We start from the raw sequence: 21,906 nt of genomic DNA, 5'->3' as shown, positions 1-21,906 counted from the left end.
CTGAGATGCCTCAAAACATGGGCGCCATTTTGTACTGTGGCATGGCCTATGGCTTGGGGCTGCAACCATCATCTATTGGATGTCATGCGCAGAGAGTTGGGAGGCTTGTTCTTGCCTTCTCTATAAAATTATGCGGGCGACCTGTGGGAGCTGTGCCATGGCTTCAAAGAGGTTTAGTTTTATCAGGTCCACACGTGATAATTGCTCGACCGTCATGTGGCTATAGCCATCTGCTGATGCCCTATATTGGGGCGCGTTGCAAAATTGTAAGGCCTCTACTAGGCCTCTGCCCATGGAGCGAAAGAGGTGCCGGTGGTGAAGGATGTGGTCTCCTGAGGGGTTGTAGAGACTGAGACATAAGGCGCATCAGGGGTAGTTAGCGTGACTCCAGCTCCTAGATGGATGCCAATGTCGACTGTTTCATCATCTGGAGGTCTTTGATGAGAATGGGCTTCTCCTGAACTAGTTTGCCCTTGCTTTGAGGATCCTCTTGCTGGAGGCATAGCTATTGGTGCATGATTTCATGCAACTGGCAGTCCTCATATTGTCTGAGCAGCTGACTTGTGTTCGGTTGCACATGAACTACCGAAGTGGCACTGGGCGTTATCCTTGCTCTCTTGGGCTTCACCTTCGTTTCTTCTGGCTCGATTTGTACTGGCTCGATGGTGGATTTCTCTACTAGGCTGAAGCTAACTGGTGGATGCTAACTCTTTAAGTAGTAGAGGAATGACATGTATAGCATGGAATTGCCGATTACGTCCTTGTGGGTGCCGAGGTCGTCTCTCATTTGGCTGCAAAAGCAGTCAACCTAGTTGGTCTCCTGGAGCTCCACTATGTGCAACAGGATATTTGGCACGATGGATTGATGATGGTCCGTGTGCTTGACTTGTGTGAGCTATTGCAAAGCTCTTGCTGGTCGCTCCACCTCGGGCTTGTGGATGTTTGTGAACTGGAGGTGGCCCTTGCTCTTGTGGCGATCATAGTGACATACCATTTTGAGGGCGTCGAGCTTTTTCTTTTTGGAGTACTTTTCACCAATCACCGGCAGGTTGAAGGCTGCCCATACCACATCCTGATTGATTTGGTAGTGGGGGGGATTGCCTGCTACATCTCACAGGACGCCAACATTGGTGTTTCTATTGTATGCCTTTTGGAATTCTACCACTAGCTTCATATCCAAGTGGCACAAAAGACGGGAGACCACTCTACTCAAGCTGCAAATCTGAGTGCCTCCTTCACTGCTGGGTCTTGGAATGTTTTGTATGTTGTTGCTGCTTCTCTAAGTGGCCGGGCTAGGCTAACACACATCCGATGGCAAAGTTAGAGGCATCAATATGGACATGGAATATTAAATTCTAGTCGGGTGACCTCAACACTGGTGCGGTGGCTAGAGCTAGTTTGAGGATTTCAAAAGATGTTTGGCATTCCTCGGTCCACTCAAAGGATACTAGCAGTTTGTATAATGGGCAGGCTATGTTCGCATAGAACAAGATGAATCTCCTGTAATAGCCCATGTGGCCAGTAAATCGTTGGACTCCCTTGGCATTCGTGGGGGGCGGTAACTCCAAGATGAGTTTGATTTTATTATGGCATCTGAGTAATGGTCATGGCCAACTATTTTCTATAATATGGGGCGTGATGTAATATACAAGCGGAAGTTGATTTCTTGACCTATTTAAGCTACACAGCCAAGAATTTCCTATAATATGAGTTTAATACTTAAGCTGAGATTCACACCCTTAAAATTCTTCCCTAGCCTTCTTGGCTATTTTGTTCTTCCATCTATATTTTGCATTTTCTTACTCCCTACATGGATGCTAAATGAGTCACAAGCTTGTTCTTTGTCAAGATTCCATCGTGATAGTGCATCGTCCCTTATGCTTCTTTTGACTTGACTCACTGCTTCTATTTGGTCCTCTTCTTTTGGCATATCTCCCTTGGATGCTTAAGGAGTGCTTTTGAGTCATCACCTACTAGAATTATACTTCTTTGGGCTTGTGCTAATTGACCTAATGTCATTCATAATCTCAATAAGGGTTTGTGATGTTGCATTGCTTGCCATCATTGCTTCAAAGCTTCTCATGTCTTTGGGAGCATTTGGGACTATGCCATTGTCTACTTCACCTTATCGGGGACATGAATCCACTATGCCAGGTTCTTGGAGTGTAGCCTGACTATCCTCTTGGTCTTCCTTTCTAGCTAAGCCATGATCCAAGAGTGCTACATTTTGAGTTATGCATCTTTGTATTGTATCAAATCTCTCTGATTTGTCATCAACTAAGGCTACTAGCATCCTACCAAAATATTTAGTCACTTACTATGCAAACCATGTTAGAATTCACATTTTGCAACAAGATTAACACATCATACTTCAAGGAATTTCCCAACATGGCATAGAATCCCTACCGAAACACCATATCCCACTGAACCAATACACGTGTCCCAATGTCCTGTGAGAATTGATCACCAAACTCTATGGTGTTTTGTTGATTCAGCTTCCCATTCTATGGTGTTTTGCAAATGTGTGAATAATATGTTGTGCCGCATTGAACGAGATGTTATGCCTTTTGAATGATTCATGGATGCAAATGAGTCAATTTTAATTTTCTTGTGTTTCTTTGAATGATGCATAGATGCAAATGCTTTTGGACATAGTTATGCATCATAAGAAACCAAATGATTCATAACATAGTATGTATATAGCATATGCTCAAAAATATGCACTAGTGACCTATAAATTCTAAATCCTAAAGCTCCAAAACCATGCACATTCACATGTCATAGAGTAACAAAGATTCAAATACTAATACCAAACATCGAGATCAATATACAACTCCATAGGGATTAATGCCAGAATTGTAGTGAGCAAATACACATCAAAGTCGTTCCTAAGCTTCACATGGAGAATTTTTCGAAGCCTTTGAGATTCTACCAATCGAGAGGCAAGAAAGGAAAGGGCCTTCATGTCCATGGTCAGAAGGTTGCGATATCTTCTGATCAACTAGAGCAGATGCCTTCTTGTGAGCTTCGGATACTATCCCCCACAAGACTCTCTCAATAATCCCATCGTAATCTTGATGGACCAAGTATGATACTTTGTTGCATCAAATCAATCCTTCTTATCAAACTATTTTCCTTCAAAAGCCATGAATTCTGCCCTCGTTAATCACTAAGATGATGTTTGTTGCAAGTAGAGGAAGCCTCCAAGTAATAATTCACAAATAAAGAAAAAAACAATAGTGAATTTAAATGAGCTTGAAGGTCTTCATCCTCACAAAACCATGCTCAAAGAATACAAAAGGAAGAGCTCAGTTAAATAGTAGCACTAAAAACTTTGGAAAAGGACTTAGCCATAGGCTCAAAATCTGTTCCCATGTGTCCACATCTCATTTAATCTAGATCAAGGGTCTAGATTGTTGCTTTCTCCCTTAGAAAAAACCATGACAAAATTTAAAGAAGAAAATCTCTCATGCCAACAGTACTTTCTAAATTGCTACTCACATAGACTTTTCTCAAATCTAAGTTTTAAGGTCAGAACTAAGGGTTTTAGACCTTTTTGGATCTACTGGAATAGATGGATTTGAAGATAGTAAACTTTACATTGTTAGGTACCTTGTTGGTGTATTGATTCGTTGCCTCTTTTTGCATTTCATCATCGTTGTTGCTCTTATTCTTTGTTTTTGGTTGTTTAACAACTATTTTCTCTATTTTGGCTATTACTGCTATTACTCTCTATCTTTTGCCCGGAACCGGACCTATTACTATCATGTTCTTTCTATCGGGGCGATAGCTCTGGAACGAGAGTTTACTTAATTTCTCCCTCGCTTCGGTTGGAAGACGATCAAAAGGAGCCAATTCAAACCCTTCGGGTGGGATCGGTACAGCGCCTACATTCAATCCTCCCTTTTTACCATTTGCAAGTACTTATTTTATCTACATATCATAAGGAATCTTAACAACTGCTTCGGACACAGTATTGGGAAGAACAGATTGCGGAACCTCAATATCCACGGGTTTCTTAGCCAAGTGACGATTAGCACATACAATACGTCCAGTTGCTTCTCGTGGATCCTCGTAATTCTATTGCGCAAAAATCGGATATGCATTTGATACGGATGGACGATTCATTTCATCCAGAGTGATCAACATTGGAAATGACAGGGTCAACCACTTCGCCATCCAGTCCTTACTACTTCTCTTTCGCATAGTTCGATTATTAGTATTAGGGTTTCTCACAAATAGATTGTTTCTTGACATCATAGGTAAAATATTACTCCCCTCTTTTGGAGTATTCTGATATCCCGACGATTGCGGGAATTGCAAATTTTTATCCTCCCACTACCCAATACCAGAAGAGGATAATAAAATCCAATTCCTACGAGAAGTGAGTCTACTCCGTTGGATGCAACTGGCAGATACTCGGTGGAGTGATTATCATTCATTCATTGTGTGATAAGTCGCTACGATTGAAGGAGATATACGACTCAAATGGCGAGGAATCCGATATTTGGAGACTGTGTCTGAAATAACCGGGAAGGTTGAGACGAAACAAGAGATTACATATTTGTTGTGAGCGAATCCCAGATGTTCCAGGAGAGAATCTACAACTATTTCCCAACCGTGGGGGGAGTGAAATCCAATACATAAATCCGTTAATGGTGGAGTAGAGAACGCTTTCGTCGTATCATTTAAGCTATAGAATAACTCCCGAATCCAGGAATTTGAAACTGCGAGTCTTTCTTTACCTACTACGAACAAGCAGATCGAGGTGGCAATGCTAATTACATCGGTTACTAGGTGCGAGATTATCTGGGTGTTTCCCTCGTTACATATTACCACCAATTGAATAGTTTTGTCATACACATCTGTGCCATAGTCTTGTAATTAGGTATATACAGAGCCTCTCATTGTTTCACCCAACCGGAGTAAGCCTTCTATCTCCTGAAGTCGTTTGAGAGCTACCTCTTCCCGGAAAGAATTAATAAATATTTGTGACTGGAAGGTATTCCACCAATTTCTGATCCGAGGTTCTAGAAACCAATTCTTCAAGACAATTGGAATCGCGGAAGGGAGAAGTAATAGACATCCGATATATTGAATAGGAGCTACTGCTTGATATTTAGCCAATTCAGAATCGTTAAGTACTAATGAACTCGATTGACCTGTCAACTCTGTGTTGAACCTTGATGAAGTACGAGTTATGGACCGTGGCATCAAACTTATAGACTCATAAGCCGTTGTACTACTGGGGGAATCCACTGATTTGCGGACAGAAAATTTATCATTTGAGTTATCATTTATTTGGAGTGACGGAGAAGTTGTGGGACGGTGCCGTGTCCAGGAATCAGGATCATTTGGAGTTGCTTCGATCCGAGCCAATTTCCTATTCATTTGTTCCGTCTTACTCGATTCTCTTGACACATATTTACCCGCAGGAGCCAAAGGATTATCCCCGGGTGGATTTTGCGATAAATCACCAATTATGTTTGGTTTCCTCCCCACCCTACCAGCGCTGCAGGGATCTAGATGAACCAGTGGAGGCGCTGATTGAAGAGGCAGAGCAACTGGGGGGTGAGATGGAGATGCATCACGGGACCTTTCCTCTGTCGATATTTCTTTCCCACGGGAGGTAGGAGGATAATTCCCGATCAGGAGCAACTGGCGTTGCTTCCTCCTGATAAAGAACTTAAGACTATTCCGAATCTTCGATACAGATATGCTGATCCTACATTCTAAAAGACTCCGATATATAGTAGATAGAGATTTACTAGGTTCTGCATCCGTATGAGCTACCGCAGCCTGTGACGAATCTTCCGTAGATGATATTGTTTCTAGATAATAGGAAGAGTCTTCTCTTACGGATTGTAGTCGCTTACTAGCTTCGTAAGCTCTATCCGGGGAGCGACGTGGGGTATTGTAGAACCACCGGAGGCCAACAGTATGATTTCATATATTATTTATATGGTGAGGAGGGGAATTCACGAAGTAAATTACTAAGTGGATGAATCCCCGTAATCGAATCCTCTTTTCTAATTCCCTTCTCTAATCGTCACTATACAAATGTGTCACTTATGTGCTTCTTCTTTGCTTCTCCTCTACTTCTGCTGGTTGTTGTTGGCTTGTGATGTTACTAGCATTGTCACTTTGCTTTATTGCTAGATTGAGCTTTTGCTTGCCATTCTGCATCAATTGCTTTTGCTTAGGCTAAAAGATTGATGTTGGCATTTGCTTTGCTATGCTAGTAGACTATTGCTATAGCTAATACCACAATGACAGGGAAGACAAATGAGTAGAAGGCTATGAGGAGAAAGACTTAAAGCAATGATTAGCAAGAATTACACAAAGGCGACCATAATTAGAAATAGAAGACTATGGAATGGAAATTTACAAAGCTTTGATACCACGTTACAAGTTAAAGTGGGATGTGGAATCAAGATGAAAGCATAATAGATAATATATCATAAAGCAACATAAATTTTTGTTGATCACAAAGAGAGTACAACTCACCAAGATGTCTCACACACTCATATTTACAAAACAATACAACTCACTTGTCTTGCACTAAGCATTCCACCTCCAAGTGTCTCACATGTAGGAGGGGATTGCTATTAATTGTCACATAGTACCCAAATCTATCATAAGCCTAGCACACAACTAGATCCTTAGACAACCTCTCTACTTGGGCAGTAGCGAAGATGATCTTTTTGGGATGCTTGGGGCTAATGATGACAAGCTTGATGGCACCAATTACCCCATGTGGTCATACATGACGGGGCATGTTTTGGTTACCAAGAATCTATGGCACATTGTTTTAGGTTTTGAGGCCAGACCTACACATAATGCAGCTGCTAGTGCTCCACCTTCAACCTTTGATACTACTTCAGGTGATGGGTCTTCAGGTGATGGTTCTAATGCTACTTCTAGAGCACCTGCATCTACTACTACAAGTACTTTGCCTCCTACACAGGAGCATATTCAATGGGATGGCCGTGACGTCAAAGCTCATGCCTTGATTTCTCTTTCAGTCAAAAGGGTCATTATCCCTCATATCTGATCTTGCAAGACAACTAAGCAAGCATGGGATCAACTTGCATCCTTATATCAGGTGCAGAATGAGGCAAGGGTTGCCTATCTCTGTAAGCAGTTGAAGGGCTTGAAGCTTGAAGAGGGTGGTAACATGGATGCCTATCTTACTAATGTGAAGGATTTGAAAGAGCAATGACGCTATGCCTGATTCTCAGCTTGTTTCTAATACCCTTGATGGGTTTCCTGATTCTAATCAAGGCTTTGCTACTACATTGAGGTTGGTTTTGTAGGTGGCAATGCCAACCATTTCTCTTTTGACCAACTAGTTGCTCTTCTCCTTCAAGAAGAGCAAAGTCGTGCAAATCGCAATGCTTCTATGGATAGTGATCAAGCCTTTGCTGCCTAGCATAAAAACAAAGGCAAAGGTAAGGTTTTAGCTAGTAAACCCCCTCATTCACATGCTGATCATTCTCATGGTGCCTTCGGGGGATAACAAAAAGAAGAAGAGATGTAACTATTGCAGGAAACCTGAGCATGATATTTCTAAATGCCAAGAAGCAGATTGCATCTAAAAAGAATAAGAAGGAGTCTGGTCTTGTAGTATTTGGTTCTCCTAGTAAAGAAGACCGACATGAGTCAACTAATTTTGTACAAGACCAGCATTGGGCTTTCTTGGTTACATGTCAGTATAATCTCGATGTTCATGATGTTCATGATGCCTGCATGGCAATTTCAGATGTTCATGATGCCTCATTCTTTGATAGTGGTGCTAGCAAGCACATCACTTCGTGCTGAAAGTTATTCGGCTCACTAGAGCATACATCTAAGGTGGGCAGTGTCACATGTGCCAATAATGCGTGAAAGGTATTGGGCAAGTTGCTCTTACTACTGTCTCTAGTGGTCTTGTCACTCTAGAGAATGTGCTTTATGTTCTAGGCGTTTGCAAGAACCTCATTTCTATTTCAGCCATTTCTACATGTGGCTATTAAGTTCTTTTTTAAGGTGTTCGGTGTCCAGTGTTACTCATGCCTTTACCATGGTCTTGACTGGCACACTGACTAGAGGACTCTATAGACTTGATGCTTATGATAGTTATTTGGATGATGCTGCACTTGCAGATGCACATGCGACAAGCAATAGGTTTCCGTCCCACGAAGAGTCGAAGACAGGCAGCCGCAAACCTCAAAACCGCTTGAGCAGCTGCTGCCGTGGCGCGGCGCCGTAAAATATTTTTTTGGGGGCAACTTTTCAACACGTAAAATTAATGTGAAAAGTACGTGTGGGCTGGGTGAGTATAAAATGTTTGCCATGAATTACTAATGCAGAAGGAAGAAAACAAGAGGAAAAAAATAGGCTTGGAACATTAGTTGTGGTTATCCTCCTCCAAAAATCATCGTCGTCATCGTCATCATCATCATCATCAGGTGGCCATTTGCAGAAGCTCTGCACGCTTCTCCATCGCCTTCTCTCCAAATCTTGGTCTCATCTTCTGCTCCTCTCCATAATCCTGCATAGATTATGTAATTCTCGTGTGTACCCCTGGCTTTTTTCTCACAAACATTCTTCTGGAGAAGAGAGACAGAGTTAGCGGCTTGGATCTTCACCTTTCCATCAGCTGCAGGCTATCTGCCTCCCTCTTCGCTGCTTAATTTCCCCCCCCTCGGTTTATGCAGCCTTATTATGCAACGCTCCTACAATGCTCTGTTTTTGATATAGCAGAGTTTCATTAAGGTGACCAGGTCATTTGTCGAAGTTGGGCGATGGCAGAATCGCACCAGCCTCCTTTCCCGCACTCGCTACCTCAGCAACAGCAGCAAGGAATGACACCATGGTACTCAGCAGCTCCTCATCCTTACCCACCGCAGCAGCCGCCACCACATCATAATATGCAGTGGCCAGCGCCACCTCCTGGGGATCAATTTAATTATTCGCAGCCTTTGCCGTATCATCCTCAGGGCGATTTTTACGCTCAACAGGGTCACCAGTATCCTCTCCCTCCCCAGCCCCCCCCGCCACAGTTCACTTACATGTATGGTCAACAAGATCAGGTACGGTATCGCAGCTCTCTGGGTTGTTTAGGGTTTGAGATGTGCAATGATCAGTGCCTCTCGCATCAAGGTGAGTCGGCTGTTTTCCTCTCTTTACAAAACAAGCTGCGTGATGCTTTGGGTCGCCTTTCAGGTTTGGCAGCCGAATAATAATTGGGGTTATCAGCAATGGACTTATCCAGGTGATGCATAAGTTTCTGTAACATGCTAGAATTCGGTATCATTTATATGGCGAATTTGTGTATAGCGTTTAATGAGCTTTTTCGTTTCATTTTCTCAGCCCAAAATGCTAGTTTGACTCAGGAGGAAGTGTGGGCTGCTAAGGCACGAGCATGGGCTGCGTCAAAGGCAGCTCAGAATGAACCAAGGCCCTTTGAACCAGGTCCAGTTGCACACCAACCTTATCAAGACTATGTCCAACAGCGGGATCCCCAAATGCTGCACCCCTTGGAAGGTCAGCAGTACTCATTACAGCCCCCAGGTCAAGAGGCAGTAGCAACACCGAGCACACAGAATATGACAAATCAAGGTTCAGGTCTTCCATTAAGATTGGAGCAGCCTGCACAAGGGATAAACTTAGATCAACCTCTTCAAGACATTTCTCCAATGATCACATCAGAAATAGGATATGATAGTTCTGAACAGAAGATGCTGACAGGGGGAAGTCAATCACAATCATGTGATTCCCAGGTTGTCCCCAGCAACTATGCACACGATAATTCTTCAAGATATGGGCCAGATAATCTGACTGCAGGTAAGACTTCTAGCATGCACGCCTGGAGTTATTCATGAATGACTGTGGTATATTAAACATGCTGTGGGTCTGTGGATAGCGTCAGAATGCGATCATAAAATGTTCTACACCCACCTTTGGGTGCTGAATGATGTGGGTGCAGCATCATAATAGCTAGTTGTGCCTGTCAATCTAACTTGTCTCTATAATGAGGTTAGAGGTGCAGTACTTTTGATTTTATGCATTCCCGCAATCACACACGGTATATGCATGTAGGGAGCGAATAAGTAACCTCAATATGTTGTTACATTTCTATGACTTGGGAACACATTCTAGGGACCTGACTTTCCAAGGGAGCTGGGGGTTTCAAGGTTCGTCTGACATTATGCATTTGATCAGCCTGGATGGATGGTAATGTGGGATATAATGAAAACATGTAACATGGCACACATGACAAGATGGACAATCAGAAACAGTGAACCTACATTTTATGATAGGAGAAGACTCGCTGAAGCTGGTTGTACCATTAACATGGATACTTTTCTTGTCTGCCAAGAGAAAGGGGGGAGAGGGAGAGGGGGGGGGGGCAGAGGTGGATTCAGGAGTCACTGTAGGTGGTTGTGCAATCAGTTATGGTCAATATCTTGCTTTAGGCTGAGCTTTGTTAGAGTGTGACTTACTTAGTCCTCGACTGAAAGCTGGAAACTCCGAGCAGCGCGGAAGAAGGGGCTGGCAGTAATTCGCTGTAGAGAGACGATGTAGGAGTAAGAGAGAGAAGAGGAACACAGCACCAGGGGCCAGGCTGGTCCCCCCCAAAAGTCTTTATTGCAATAGAAATCTGTTTGTATAAGGCAGCTCACGAGGGAGCAAAGTCCGAGTACAATTCTCAATACAACTCTGAGCCTAGAGGCCCTTAATTTATAGACTAGGCCAGCCAGCTAGAAAGCAAGTCCTTTCTAAAAGCTGGGCTTTCTTTTCTGCCTAAAATAGGTCGACTTTTACCTAGAAAGATCAAAAGTAGGTGATTTCTCTATAAAGTGAGGTGCGTTTAATGCTCTTCATTAAATGGGACGCCACTTGTCTTGTGCTTTTTCCCTTAAAAAGTGGGGGAATTAAGCACTCTCCAAAGTCCTACACCTTGCACAATTAATATCCAATACTTTGAGGTTAGCCAAATACATGCATTCTAGTTCTTGGACCAATCCTAGTCCCTTGTGGGAGTCCCCACAGATGCTACCCAGAGGAAAATAAAACTTGTTCTAGTTAATCGAAGTCAACTTTCTTTGACCGGAGTAAATTTCTCTTTATTTATTGGAAGTTACAAATTTGTGACATCCCCTCAGCTTCTAATCAGTTGCCCTCAGCTGAAAAGCTTCTTGGTACAATTGTAGAATTTGGGGTACTCGGAGAATGTGTGGGTGTGTGGATTTGTAGTGTGAGAGCATACTTTTATACTATGGTCTACACCCATTGTTGGGTGTTGATGACGTCAGTGGGGATGTCATAGTAGCTAGTCCCTGCTATGTGTGATGGAGTTTATGGTTTTCAATCTTATGAGTGACTATCGTGAGATTGAAACTGCACTATGTTGTGTTTTTAGAGGATGAGTTTGGGAATGTTCTTGGATTCATCTAGGTACATACTCGGAGAATAAGTTCTCATCCACTCACTTGGCATCGAGTGCCAAATAATGCTTTAACTTGACAAGGTACTGGCGGGTAACCTTCTTGGTCCTTTCTTCTCAGTGTGAATTTGTTCTGGTTGGAGGATCTCGACTGGCTCCATGGGTTCTGGTCCCTGATATTTATTTAGAAGACTGACGTGGAAGGCATTATGGATCTTCGAATTCTCTGGTAGTTCTAGCATGTATGTGACTTCATTTATTGGCTCACTGACCCGAAAAGGTCCATAATACATGGTAGACAGCTTTGGATATATCCTTTATTTTCCTTTCATCATCTTGAGTCCGGCTGTCTCGAACTTGAGGAGTATCCAATCTCCTTGTTGGAGATGAAGGGTCACGTAGACAAAAGAGAGCACGTACAAGGTACAAGGGTCGATGAGAAACGCCGTCACGTCAAACTAGGATTATGAAAAAAAGGAGTACAAGGTACAAGTACCTAGACCTAGGACTAAGTGTCCTAGGTGTCACATAGGACTAAGTGTCCTATGTGGCCTAAAAGGCACTAACACTACAAGTGCCTATATTTATGCCTACAAGGCACATACCATGGCCTATAGGGCATCACTAGAACTACCAGCAGATGGCCTACAAAGCCCCCTCCATGGGATGGGCTGAAGTATTCTGGAAACGTCTCAGAATACCTGGTATTTTCTGGTCATGGTGGCACATGTTCATCCAAAAGGATATAGCCACCTATGAATGTACAAGGGATGTCAGATCATGTAACAAAGGGAACCAAGTGTAAAGCCTGTCGGAAGATTGAAACTGCACTATGTTGTGTTTTTAGAGGATGAGTTTGGGAATGTTCCTGGATTCATCTAGGTATAAAGCCTGTCGGAAGACTTCGAACTTGAGAGGAGGAAGTGCCTTTGTAAACATATCTGCTATGTTGTCCTCTGCGGGAAGATAGGACAACTCTATGTCTCCTGTTGACAACCGCTCCGCTCCCGAACATAATGATAATGAACTTCAATATGCTTGGTACGCGCATGAAACACTGGGTTACACGCAATGGCCAAAGCACTCTGGCTGTCAGTGTAGACAATAGTGGAGGATGTCTGGTGAATACCAAGATCTGTAAGTAACTGTCGAAGCCAAACACACTCTACTGTAGCGGTGAAAGCTGCCCTGTACTCAGCCTCACAGCTAGATGTGGCAACTGTTAGTTGCTTCTTGCTGAGCCAAAAGATACATGAATTGCCAAGCAAAAAACAATTGCCAATATGTGACACTCTGGTGTCGGAACATCCTGCCCAGTCACTGTCCGTGTAAGCATGCATGGTAAGTGAACCCTGATCACCATAGAAGAGGACTAAATCTTGAGTGCCTCTGAGATATCTGAAGACTCTCTTCACTGCCTGCCAATGCCTTGAACTGGGCATGTGCATGAATCTGCTGAGCTGAGATACTGCATACTGTAAGTCAGGTCTGGTGTGACATAAATAAATAAGGCATCCAACAGCCTGCTGATAAAGAGTGATATCACATGGTGGGCTCCCATCATGAGCTGAGAATTTGAAGCCAGGGTCCACTGGAGTAGAGATTGGCTTGCAATCCTCAAACTAAAAACGATCAAGGAGCTGTCCAATATACTTGGACTGAGACATCATGATACCCCCCTCAACATGAGCAAACTGAATGCCCAAATAATAATGGAGCTGTCCCATGTCTGACATGTCAAAAATCTGCTGCAAATCAGCCTTGAAAGCTGCAATTTGCTGAGTATCTGGGCCCGTGATGAGCATATCATCCACACATAAAATCAGCACTAAAAAATCAGATCCACTCCCACGGACATAAAGAGTGGGTTCTGTGGGACTATTCTGAAAACCAAGGGATAGTAAGTGTGCATGAATTTTGGCATACCATGCCCTGGGTGCCTGCTTCAAACCATAAAGGGCTTTTCTAAGCCAGCATACCTTATTTTCAGAATTAACAACCTCAAAACCATTGGGGAACTTGCCTTTGTTGTCTATTGACAGCTCTTTCTTCAATGAGTGCATCATGAATAGTGGAATCATTTTGTGCTGGAAGAGAAACCTGCAAATCAGCATGAGGTAGTGGCTGATTATTGCTTGGTGGAGGGCCTGCAGGAGGCTCATGTTGCTGGTCAAAGTCCTCTTTTGAGGATTGCAGAGGTAACCAAGATTCAAAGGCATCAAACATGTCAACATCTGGCGTAGCTTTGCAGTCCACAAGAGGAGAAGCTGAATGTTCAGCAAAGATTACATCTCTACTGACAATAATCTTCCCAGTATTTGGTTGGTATAACCGATATCGTCTGCTCTCGTGGCTGCAACCAATAAATATGCATTTGATTGCCTTGTCATCAAGCTTATTTCTCAGCTGAGATGGTACATGAACATATGCAAGAGACCCAAAAACTCTCATGTGTGAAAGTGAAGGCTTCTTGCCTTTCCATGCTTCATAAGGTGTAACAGTCTGCAATGCCCGTGTAGGTGATCTATTCAGCACATAGTTGGCACACATCACTGCATCAAGCCAAAATTTATTGGGCAAAGACTTGGCCTTAAGCATGCATCTGGCCATCTCCATTGTGGACTTGTTTTTCCTTTCAGAAATAGGATTCTGCTGAGGAGTGTAAGGAGTAGTACATGAGTGAATAATGCCCCGTGAAGACAGAAATGCATCAAACTCCTTTGACATATACTCTCCCCCCCTATCTGTGTTGAGGGTGACAAGCTTGCATCCTGATTCATTCTCAACCATATTTAGCCATCTCTGAAAGCATAAGAAAACTTCAGATTTGGCTTTTAAAGGATATATCCAGCAATATCTTGTGAAATCATCAATGAGAGTCATGAAATACTTGTACCCCCCAATGGCATTTGTCCTCATTGGGCCACAGACATCACTGTGCACTAGCTGCAATTTCCTTTGTGAGAGTTTTGGACAATTCTTTTGAAAAGGAAATCGATGCATCTTACCCAAAAGACAACCCTCACACACATGTTTGGAAACTATGCGAGTTTGAGGTACATCATTTGCCATCTGCTGTGAATGTAGCTTTGCAAGAGCTCTATAATTGAGATGGCCCATTCTCTCATGCCAAAGATGAGTTTCAGCAAGCTGTGAATCTGAAATAGCCAATGCTTCAATAGAAAGTGCAGCTAAGTGATGATCAAGGTGATAAAGCCCTTTTTGCAAAGTGCTAGTGAGAACTATGGCATTGTCATCACGAAGATCATAAACTAGGCATCTGTAGCCATAAAAAATAACTCTGAAACCTGAAGTGGCAATTGCTGAAATTGAAATCAAGTTGACTTCAATTCGAGGCACAAAAAGAACATTTGTTAGAGTGACAGGATGGCTTGAAATGGATGTGAGCTGCACATCTCCAATTCCTTTTACAGCATATGAAGCATTATTAGCACATGTGACAGTCCCCCCTCGAGGTGCATCAGCTAAAGAATGAAACAACTGTCTGCAAGATGTGACATGCTTGGAAGCACCACTATCAAAGTACCAGGACTGAGCATCATTAGCAGTAAAGAATGCATCAGCTGTCACCACAATGTAAATATCCTAAGTCAAAGTACAGTTGACCATTTATTTGATCATAATTAAATAGTTTTATATGTGTTAATTATGGTCAAAGAGTTATTTTAATGGTCAAACGATTGACTACGGTCAAAGATACTTGACTCTAGTCAAGTAAACCTGACTTCGGTCAAGGAGACTTGGTTTATTACCAAGAGGGTTAACTGCGGTTAACCAGAGAACCACAGAGCTGACTACGGTCAGAGAGTGTTGACTTCAGTCAACAAGACTTGGCATACGCCAAGAGGGTTAACTCCGGTTAACCAAGATGTGCCAACTTCGGTTGGAGAGACTTGGCTATAATTAAGGCGCCTCGACCTTTGGTCAAAGCTCCTTAATTATAATCAAGAGTGTTGACTCCGGTCAACCAGAGAATAAATATATATTTTTATATTTATTAGGTGTGCACATGTGTTCAGTGGGGACGCCCACTGTGACTAGAATTAGTCCACAGTGTGTTATTTGCATGCAAAGCGCTAACAATTAATGGGTGCCATGGTGGTGCGCTTTAATTAATTGTTGCAGGTACTAGGAATAATTATTTTCCCTGAGTGCTACGGGAGCCTGACAAGCATCTAGGAGGCGGTTCGTGTGACCAAGTGCTTTGAAGACTCCAGAATGGCTCTTAGTGGCATGTAATAGGACTTAGTCTAGATTTTAGACAAGTGGCATGTTGCCAATTTGAAATGATCTTGAAGCTCTTGTAAGGATTCACGTTTTGGATTTTTATGTATGGGCAGCACTACGCTGAACTGTGTACTCAAATTCTCTCTGATGAATAAAAACCTTCGAGGGGGTCCAGCCCAACGTTTTGTCCTGGGCCCTAGTGCATCTACAGAGAGAGGGAGTGAGGGAGAGCTTATGAAAGTATAATTGTTGTCTTTTATGAGCCGTAATTGCTGTCTTTTACGAGCGAGTAGGTTATATTGGTATCAGAGCCAAGGCTCACAGTCTTTTCAGGCTGTGACGATCCCGCCAGAGAATAAAGAAACCACGATCCAAGTCTGAGGAAAGGAAGAGCTTGGCAATATGGGTCGTTGGATGAAGTAAGGGCTGAAGGTCAGCGCAAGAAAGCAAATTCGTGGCGCAAAGTAATCAGAAATGATTTCCTTAGTTCGGCTATCGATGGGATTCATGTAATCTTACGGGAGATCATTGACGGGTATCAATTCCAATCAGGAGATTGTGGTTGCGGTAGTAGGACACCCGTGCGCTTAATTAGCCAGTATTGAGGAGAAGCGATAGCAGGTGCTGCTCTGTCAAGCTATTGTCCTCTTTGCTACAGGGGATCGTTGGTTGTAGATGATTGGCGAAGGCAACCGCACAGAGTTCCAAATACTTCCGTCTACAATCATTCGACGGGGGACGTGAACGTAAATTAGTTGGGCCTGTGTGGTGACGACGCCTTCAAGCGTAGCGATGCCTTCACGCGCAGGTTCGTGTTTGACGGACGTTTCTACGTGATGCAAGATGCCCGACGCTGATCAGCAGCCAAGGTCTAGAACCTTAGGCTGATGTTGCAGCCAGCGTGACAGCCAAGGTGACGTGGCAGGCAAGGCACCAGTTGACGTGGCGCACATGTGGCAGAGGCAGTCTTGCCAGGTCAGCATACACGTGGCACACAGGTGATGTGGCAGCCACACGTGCAAGCTGACGTGGCAGCCAGCTCAGGTGGCAGACCTGAGATTAAGCTAACCCCAACCGAGTTAGTTTTAACTCTGGTTTAGTTAGTCTGGGCTGACTTGACTCAACCAGACTAGTTTGGTCACTGTAACCAGACTGACTAGTCCAGTTAGTCTGCAGACTAACCAGACCAGAACCAGTCAGTCTGGTTAGAGTAACTAGCCAGTTACTCCATCTGGTTACTGTTCTTTCTCAAAAAAAAAGAAAAAGAAAAAAGAAGACAGTTGCAGAGACTATTTCTGTTAGCAGATTTCACCTGCCTGTCAGACTTCTACTGTCAGAAAAGCAGCAGTAAAGCAGAGAAATCAGAGATTTGCAGAAAAAAGAAAATGCATGCCTTTGTACACTGGGAAGATGAATCAGATGCTTCTGAGTGCTTTTTTGCACTAGCCAGAAAAAGGGGGAATACAATTGTTGATGCTTTAGCAATTTTGTGGGTTTATGCTTTGAACTGATAGCCCAATTACTGGCACAAGTTGTGAATGCAAAACACCTCTTGTTGAGGTATTTTTCTGTTGGAAAAGCAAAGGTAGTTGTGCATCAGTTACCTACACGGTGTGTGTGTGTGTGAAATTTGCAGATCTCAGAATATGGATCAATCACCTATCCAGTGGGATTCACAAGATAGGGATGTACATCCAAGACAGAGAAGTGTGCAGCAAACTCAACAAGAATTTGAACAGATGGTACGCACTCGTATACAAGAGATGGAAAATCTCAAAAAGGATCCAAGGGCTCAGCATTTGTTTCAAGCATAAGCTATGCCTAATGCAGTATATGACGTGCCAATGCCAGAGGCACACTCCTGTGTACAGCCAGAGAAAGAGAGATCTCATAGGGGACGGTCTCATAATAGGAAGAGATCGAGGCATCATCACCGATCTCCTAGTCCATCACCGTCTACCTTGAGTTCGACTTCTGTATCTTCTTCTTCTTTATCAGATAAACCATCCAGAAAAAGAAGGAAACATAAGAAGTCTAAGAAGAGAAAGTCTTCCAGAGAGACCAAGGAATTTAAAGAGGGAGGTAAATCTGTAAAGTTTATGACCTACAATGGACAGTATGGTCATACAGACAAAGCATTGCAGTTCATCAGGCAGTTTGATGCTGCATTCGGCACAGAAAAGTTTTCAGAATCCTCCAAGTTAAGAATGGTCAGTTTGCACTTGACAGCAACAGCTAGTGCATGGTGGAGTGCACAGACCACAGATGGGTCAGCCCCAAGGAAGTGGAAGGACTTCAAGAAAGCCTTCTACCAGCAGTTTATGCCTAAACAATTTAGAGACCATGTTCTTCAAGATTGGGACAGTTTGCATATGGATGCAGGAGATACAATGGATGTGTACAACCAAAAGTTTTGGGATGCTTATTTACAGGTTGCACCTTTCAAAAAGATCTCCAAAGTGTTGGGGTAAAGGCACTGGCCACCCTTGTAACAGTATTAATCTAGTACTACTAAGTACACTAAGTACACATTGTACTTAGGTACTTAGTGGCCCTAGTCTTATCCACAGATATATATACTAGTGTGTGTACTTGGGGAGGTACCACTCATTCCTTTATCCCCACCCACTGGTGTGTGACTACTGTGAGTGTGTCTCCTTCACTCCCTACTCCAAATCCCTCTCCCTCTCAATCTCTCAACTGGTATCAGAGCCAACGGGCTCTCTCCCTCCGCTTCCACTCCCATCTCTCCCTAGCCTACCCCTACCGTACGGACAAGTCCGTACGGCCGTACGTCGTCCGTACAGCCGTACGGACGGATCGCGATAGCGAGGCTGCAAGGGCGAGGGCGCGGGCGGCGTAGCTGCGGCACGGCTGCAAGGCAAGGGCGCGGGCGTGCAAGCTGCAAGGAGTAGCAAAGGGCGAGGTCGCGGCAAGGGGCGCAAGCTGCAAACCAAGGGCTGCAACGCGCAGCAGCTAGCGACGTAGGCCAGGGCGAGGACAGCAGCCGAGCAAGTCGGCTGCAGCCTCGCAGCCAACAGTAGTTGGCCAAGCGGCTGACCACAGTCGGCCAGAGCCCACAGACAGCCGCCAAGGGCCGACCTTCCGTCGGCCATCACCAACAGCGTGCTACGCGCAAGCTCGAGCATTCAGCCACGAAAACATTTCGAAACTACTGTTTTGCACGAAAATCGAGTGCATAGTACAGCAACAAGTACTCCACTTGGGGCATGGCTTTCACTCGCACTGAGGCTTAGCTGTCGAGACAGGTCTATCACTTAGCCAGTGATTGTATGTCAGTGGTGGCACTGAGTGTATGCATTGGACAGATCTGTACTTGATACTTGCAGTGTATGTCTTGTTGGATGCAACTCAATGGATTTGCAGTCAGACGCCTTGTGAGCAGTAGCAGTTGATGCCATTTACTGTGTTAATGCACGGAATGTGCTGTCAATTCAAGGGGCTTTTGATGCTATTATGCTTGGGACAAATGCTTTAGCTTGTTGCTGAAAGTACAATCACTTTTGGTACAGATTTGGTCGATTTTGACCAAGTTTGACTTTAGTCAAATTTGGGGCTTTTGTAGCCTGACCGGCAATCTGTCAAGTGGAAGCACTCTACATGCATCAAACTATCTCGTGGAGCACTACTATGCTTTGAAAGTGCAAATTTGACTTACAGTGTTTTTTTTTTTTTTGGTCAAAGGTCAATCTTTTTAATTGGAGGTCAAATCTCTGATTTTCTTCATGCATTCAAAGGGCTTTTGAGCAATCTCACTTCCAAACTGTGAATTCAGTTGGGGGGGAAGTTTCTGGAGCATATGGAGGTCTAAAATCAGAGATCTTCATCCACAATCAGAGATTCACTGTTTTTTTGACAGTCCGGGACTGTCACACAGCAAGTTTGACCAGATTTGACTGTCAAAAAAACAAAGAGTCAAAAAGTACTGCTATCTTTTAAGAAAACAGTTCTGGGATTTTTCTGGAGCACTTTGAAGCAGCTGTACCGCACTTTCGCCAGCAGACCAGACAACAACAGCTTGCTGTACTGTTTCTGCAGCAAGTGGGAGAAAGACTTTCAGTTGGTTTTATGCCACTGAAACAGTACCAAGTTCATTTTCTGATCGTACTTCCGCTGCGGGAGAATTTTCTTGGAGTGACTGGTGCTTAATTGAACACCTACAGGGATTCTACTTTCTTTACCATGAGTTCCAGCAGCGACGTGTCGTCCTTGTTCCAGATAAAGAAGCTCGAAGGAGCTAAAAACTACGACATATGGAGGACACAGTGCTACAATGTGTTGATGCAGAAGGACCAGTACAAACCTATAAAGGAGAAGGGTGTTAAGCCCTCCAACATTACTGATGAGCAGTGGGAGAAGATGGACGGCTTGGCCAGGTCGACCATTATGCTTACAGTTGTTGATTCACTGGTTGTAGGCATCAGGGATGAACCTACTGCGTGGAAAATGTGGCAACGTCTTGAGGATACTTATGCCAAGAAAAGTGCCACGGGAAAAGCTTACTGGCTGAAAAAGCTTGTTGGTCTTCAAATGAAGGAGGGGACAGCTATGTCCACTCATATTATTGAGTTTAACAGCATATTCAGCCAGGTGATCAACCAAGGGTTGAAGCTTGATGATGAGCTGAAAGCTACACTCATCTTATGTTCTCTACCTGAGTCATGGGACACATTCAGGACTTCTACCAGCAACTCAAATGTCATTCTGTTATTTGCAGATGTGGAGAGTGCTCTTCTACAGGAAGAGATGAACAGAAAGAACAATGCTATTGGGAAGTCAAATGCTTTGAATGCACGCAGCAGGTCCAAAACACGTGGAAAAGACAAAGAAAGAGAGAGGAGCAAGTCCCGCTCTAAAAGTGATCTTGTCTGCAATTATTGTGGCAAGAAGGGACATATTGAGAAAAAGTGTTTTCAAAAGAAGAATGACCAGAGAGCCAAAGAAGGCAAGGCTCAAGGCAAGTCTAAGGGCAAAGAAAAAGAGGAGCTGAATGTTACTTATGTTAGTGACAGTGACAGTGGACGTGAGATATGTTTCACCTCTTCACTGGAGGCTCATACACTTCATGCTGGTGATGGATCAGATATGTTTTCCTGGATTATAGATTCAGGTGCTTCCTTTCATGTGACATCCTACAGAGATCTGTTTGTCAGATATGCAGGAGGGCAGAAGGGAGTTGTCTTTCTTGGTGATAACCATGCATGTTCTATCATTGTTATAGGTGATGTCAGGCTTGTTCTTGAAAATGGCCAGCAGTTAATGCTTAAAGGGGTCAGGCATGTTCCTGAGGTGAAGAAGAACTTGATTTCCACAGGGTTGTTGGATGATGATGGTTATCATACCACCTTTGGTAATCAGAAATGGAAAATCAGCAAAGGGGCAATGGCTATTGCCAGGGGTCCTAAGGTTGATACTTTGTATTCACTTCATGGTGGACATTGTCCACATTCTGTTGTAAATGCCGCCGAGCTGCCAAAGATTTCATTGTGGCATAGCCGGCTTGGCCATATGAGTATTAAGGGAATGGAGCAATTGGCTCATTTTGGTTACTTGCCGAGTCTAAAATTTTCAGATTTAAAGAAATGTGAATTTTGTCTCTACGGTCGTCAAGTACAAATACCTCACAAGAGAAGGTCAGATCAGAAATTACAGCTCTTGGAGAGATGCATGGGAGGAATTGCAGCTGCTATGTGCAGATTTTGGCTTACCCATAGGCTTGGAAGCCTTGCCTCTTCCTGTCTGCTGTGAAGCAAATGCATGATAAGTAATAATGGCTTGTCTATTAGCTCTACTTTGCTCTTCCTACAAAAGCAAAGTAAACAGCTGATCAAAATAATAGTGGTCTGGATTACCCATGGCCACTAATCGAAGGGTTGTAGCATACCCTTGATATGTATCTTGCAGTCCATTCAATGTGGTACTGACAAGCTGTGAATTTGGCACCACCTCATCAATGTTGGCAAGTTGTTATTTGGCGTTCTTCGTGAAGATGATATCCGATGTGGTCTTATCTTATGAAACATATTCTAGTTGCAAAGCATTTGTGGAATATTGTTTCTGGGGTTGATTTGAGGCCAGCCAATGCTACAATGGTTGCCTCTACTGCTGGTCCCCCTTCAGGGGGTACTCCTCCTGATGCCTCATCCTCTAGCACTCCTGCTTCTTCTCTTCCAACTCAGGAACAGACAAGATGGGATGCAAGAGAT

At 43.6% G+C, this 21,906-nt stretch overlaps 1 protein-coding gene across 5 annotated transcripts in view; it reads left to right on the top strand.

Annotated features, from left to right (window-relative positions):
- The first annotated feature begins 8,376 nt into the window (after window positions 1-8,376).
- LOC147891892 (cyclin-like protein) overlaps window positions 8,377-21,906 on the top strand; it is a 70,800-nt gene continuing 57,270 nt past the window's right edge. For all 5 annotated transcript variants that reach the window (XM_087387882.1, XM_087387884.1, XM_087387883.1 and 2 more), the window contains exons 1-3: window positions 8,377-9,074; window positions 9,208-9,256; window positions 9,355-9,828. In XM_087387882.1, the coding sequence (XP_087244008.1) occupies window positions 8,787-9,074; window positions 9,208-9,256; window positions 9,355-9,828 (811 nt within the window). In that variant the 5' untranslated portion in view covers window positions 8,377-8,786. The remainder of the gene's footprint in view (window positions 9,075-9,207; window positions 9,257-9,354; window positions 9,829-21,906) is intronic.

The sequence above is a fragment of the Dipteris shenzhenensis genome, chromosome 17, assembly GCF_047967505.1.
Source record: "Dipteris shenzhenensis isolate YYH24624 ecotype China chromosome 17, Dip_SZ_1.0, whole genome shotgun sequence".
NCBI lineage: Eukaryota > Viridiplantae > Streptophyta > Polypodiopsida > Gleicheniales > Dipteridaceae > Dipteris > Dipteris shenzhenensis.
The sequence above is the reverse complement of the archived record's forward strand: the minus strand, read 5'-3'. Positions and strand labels throughout refer to the sequence as shown.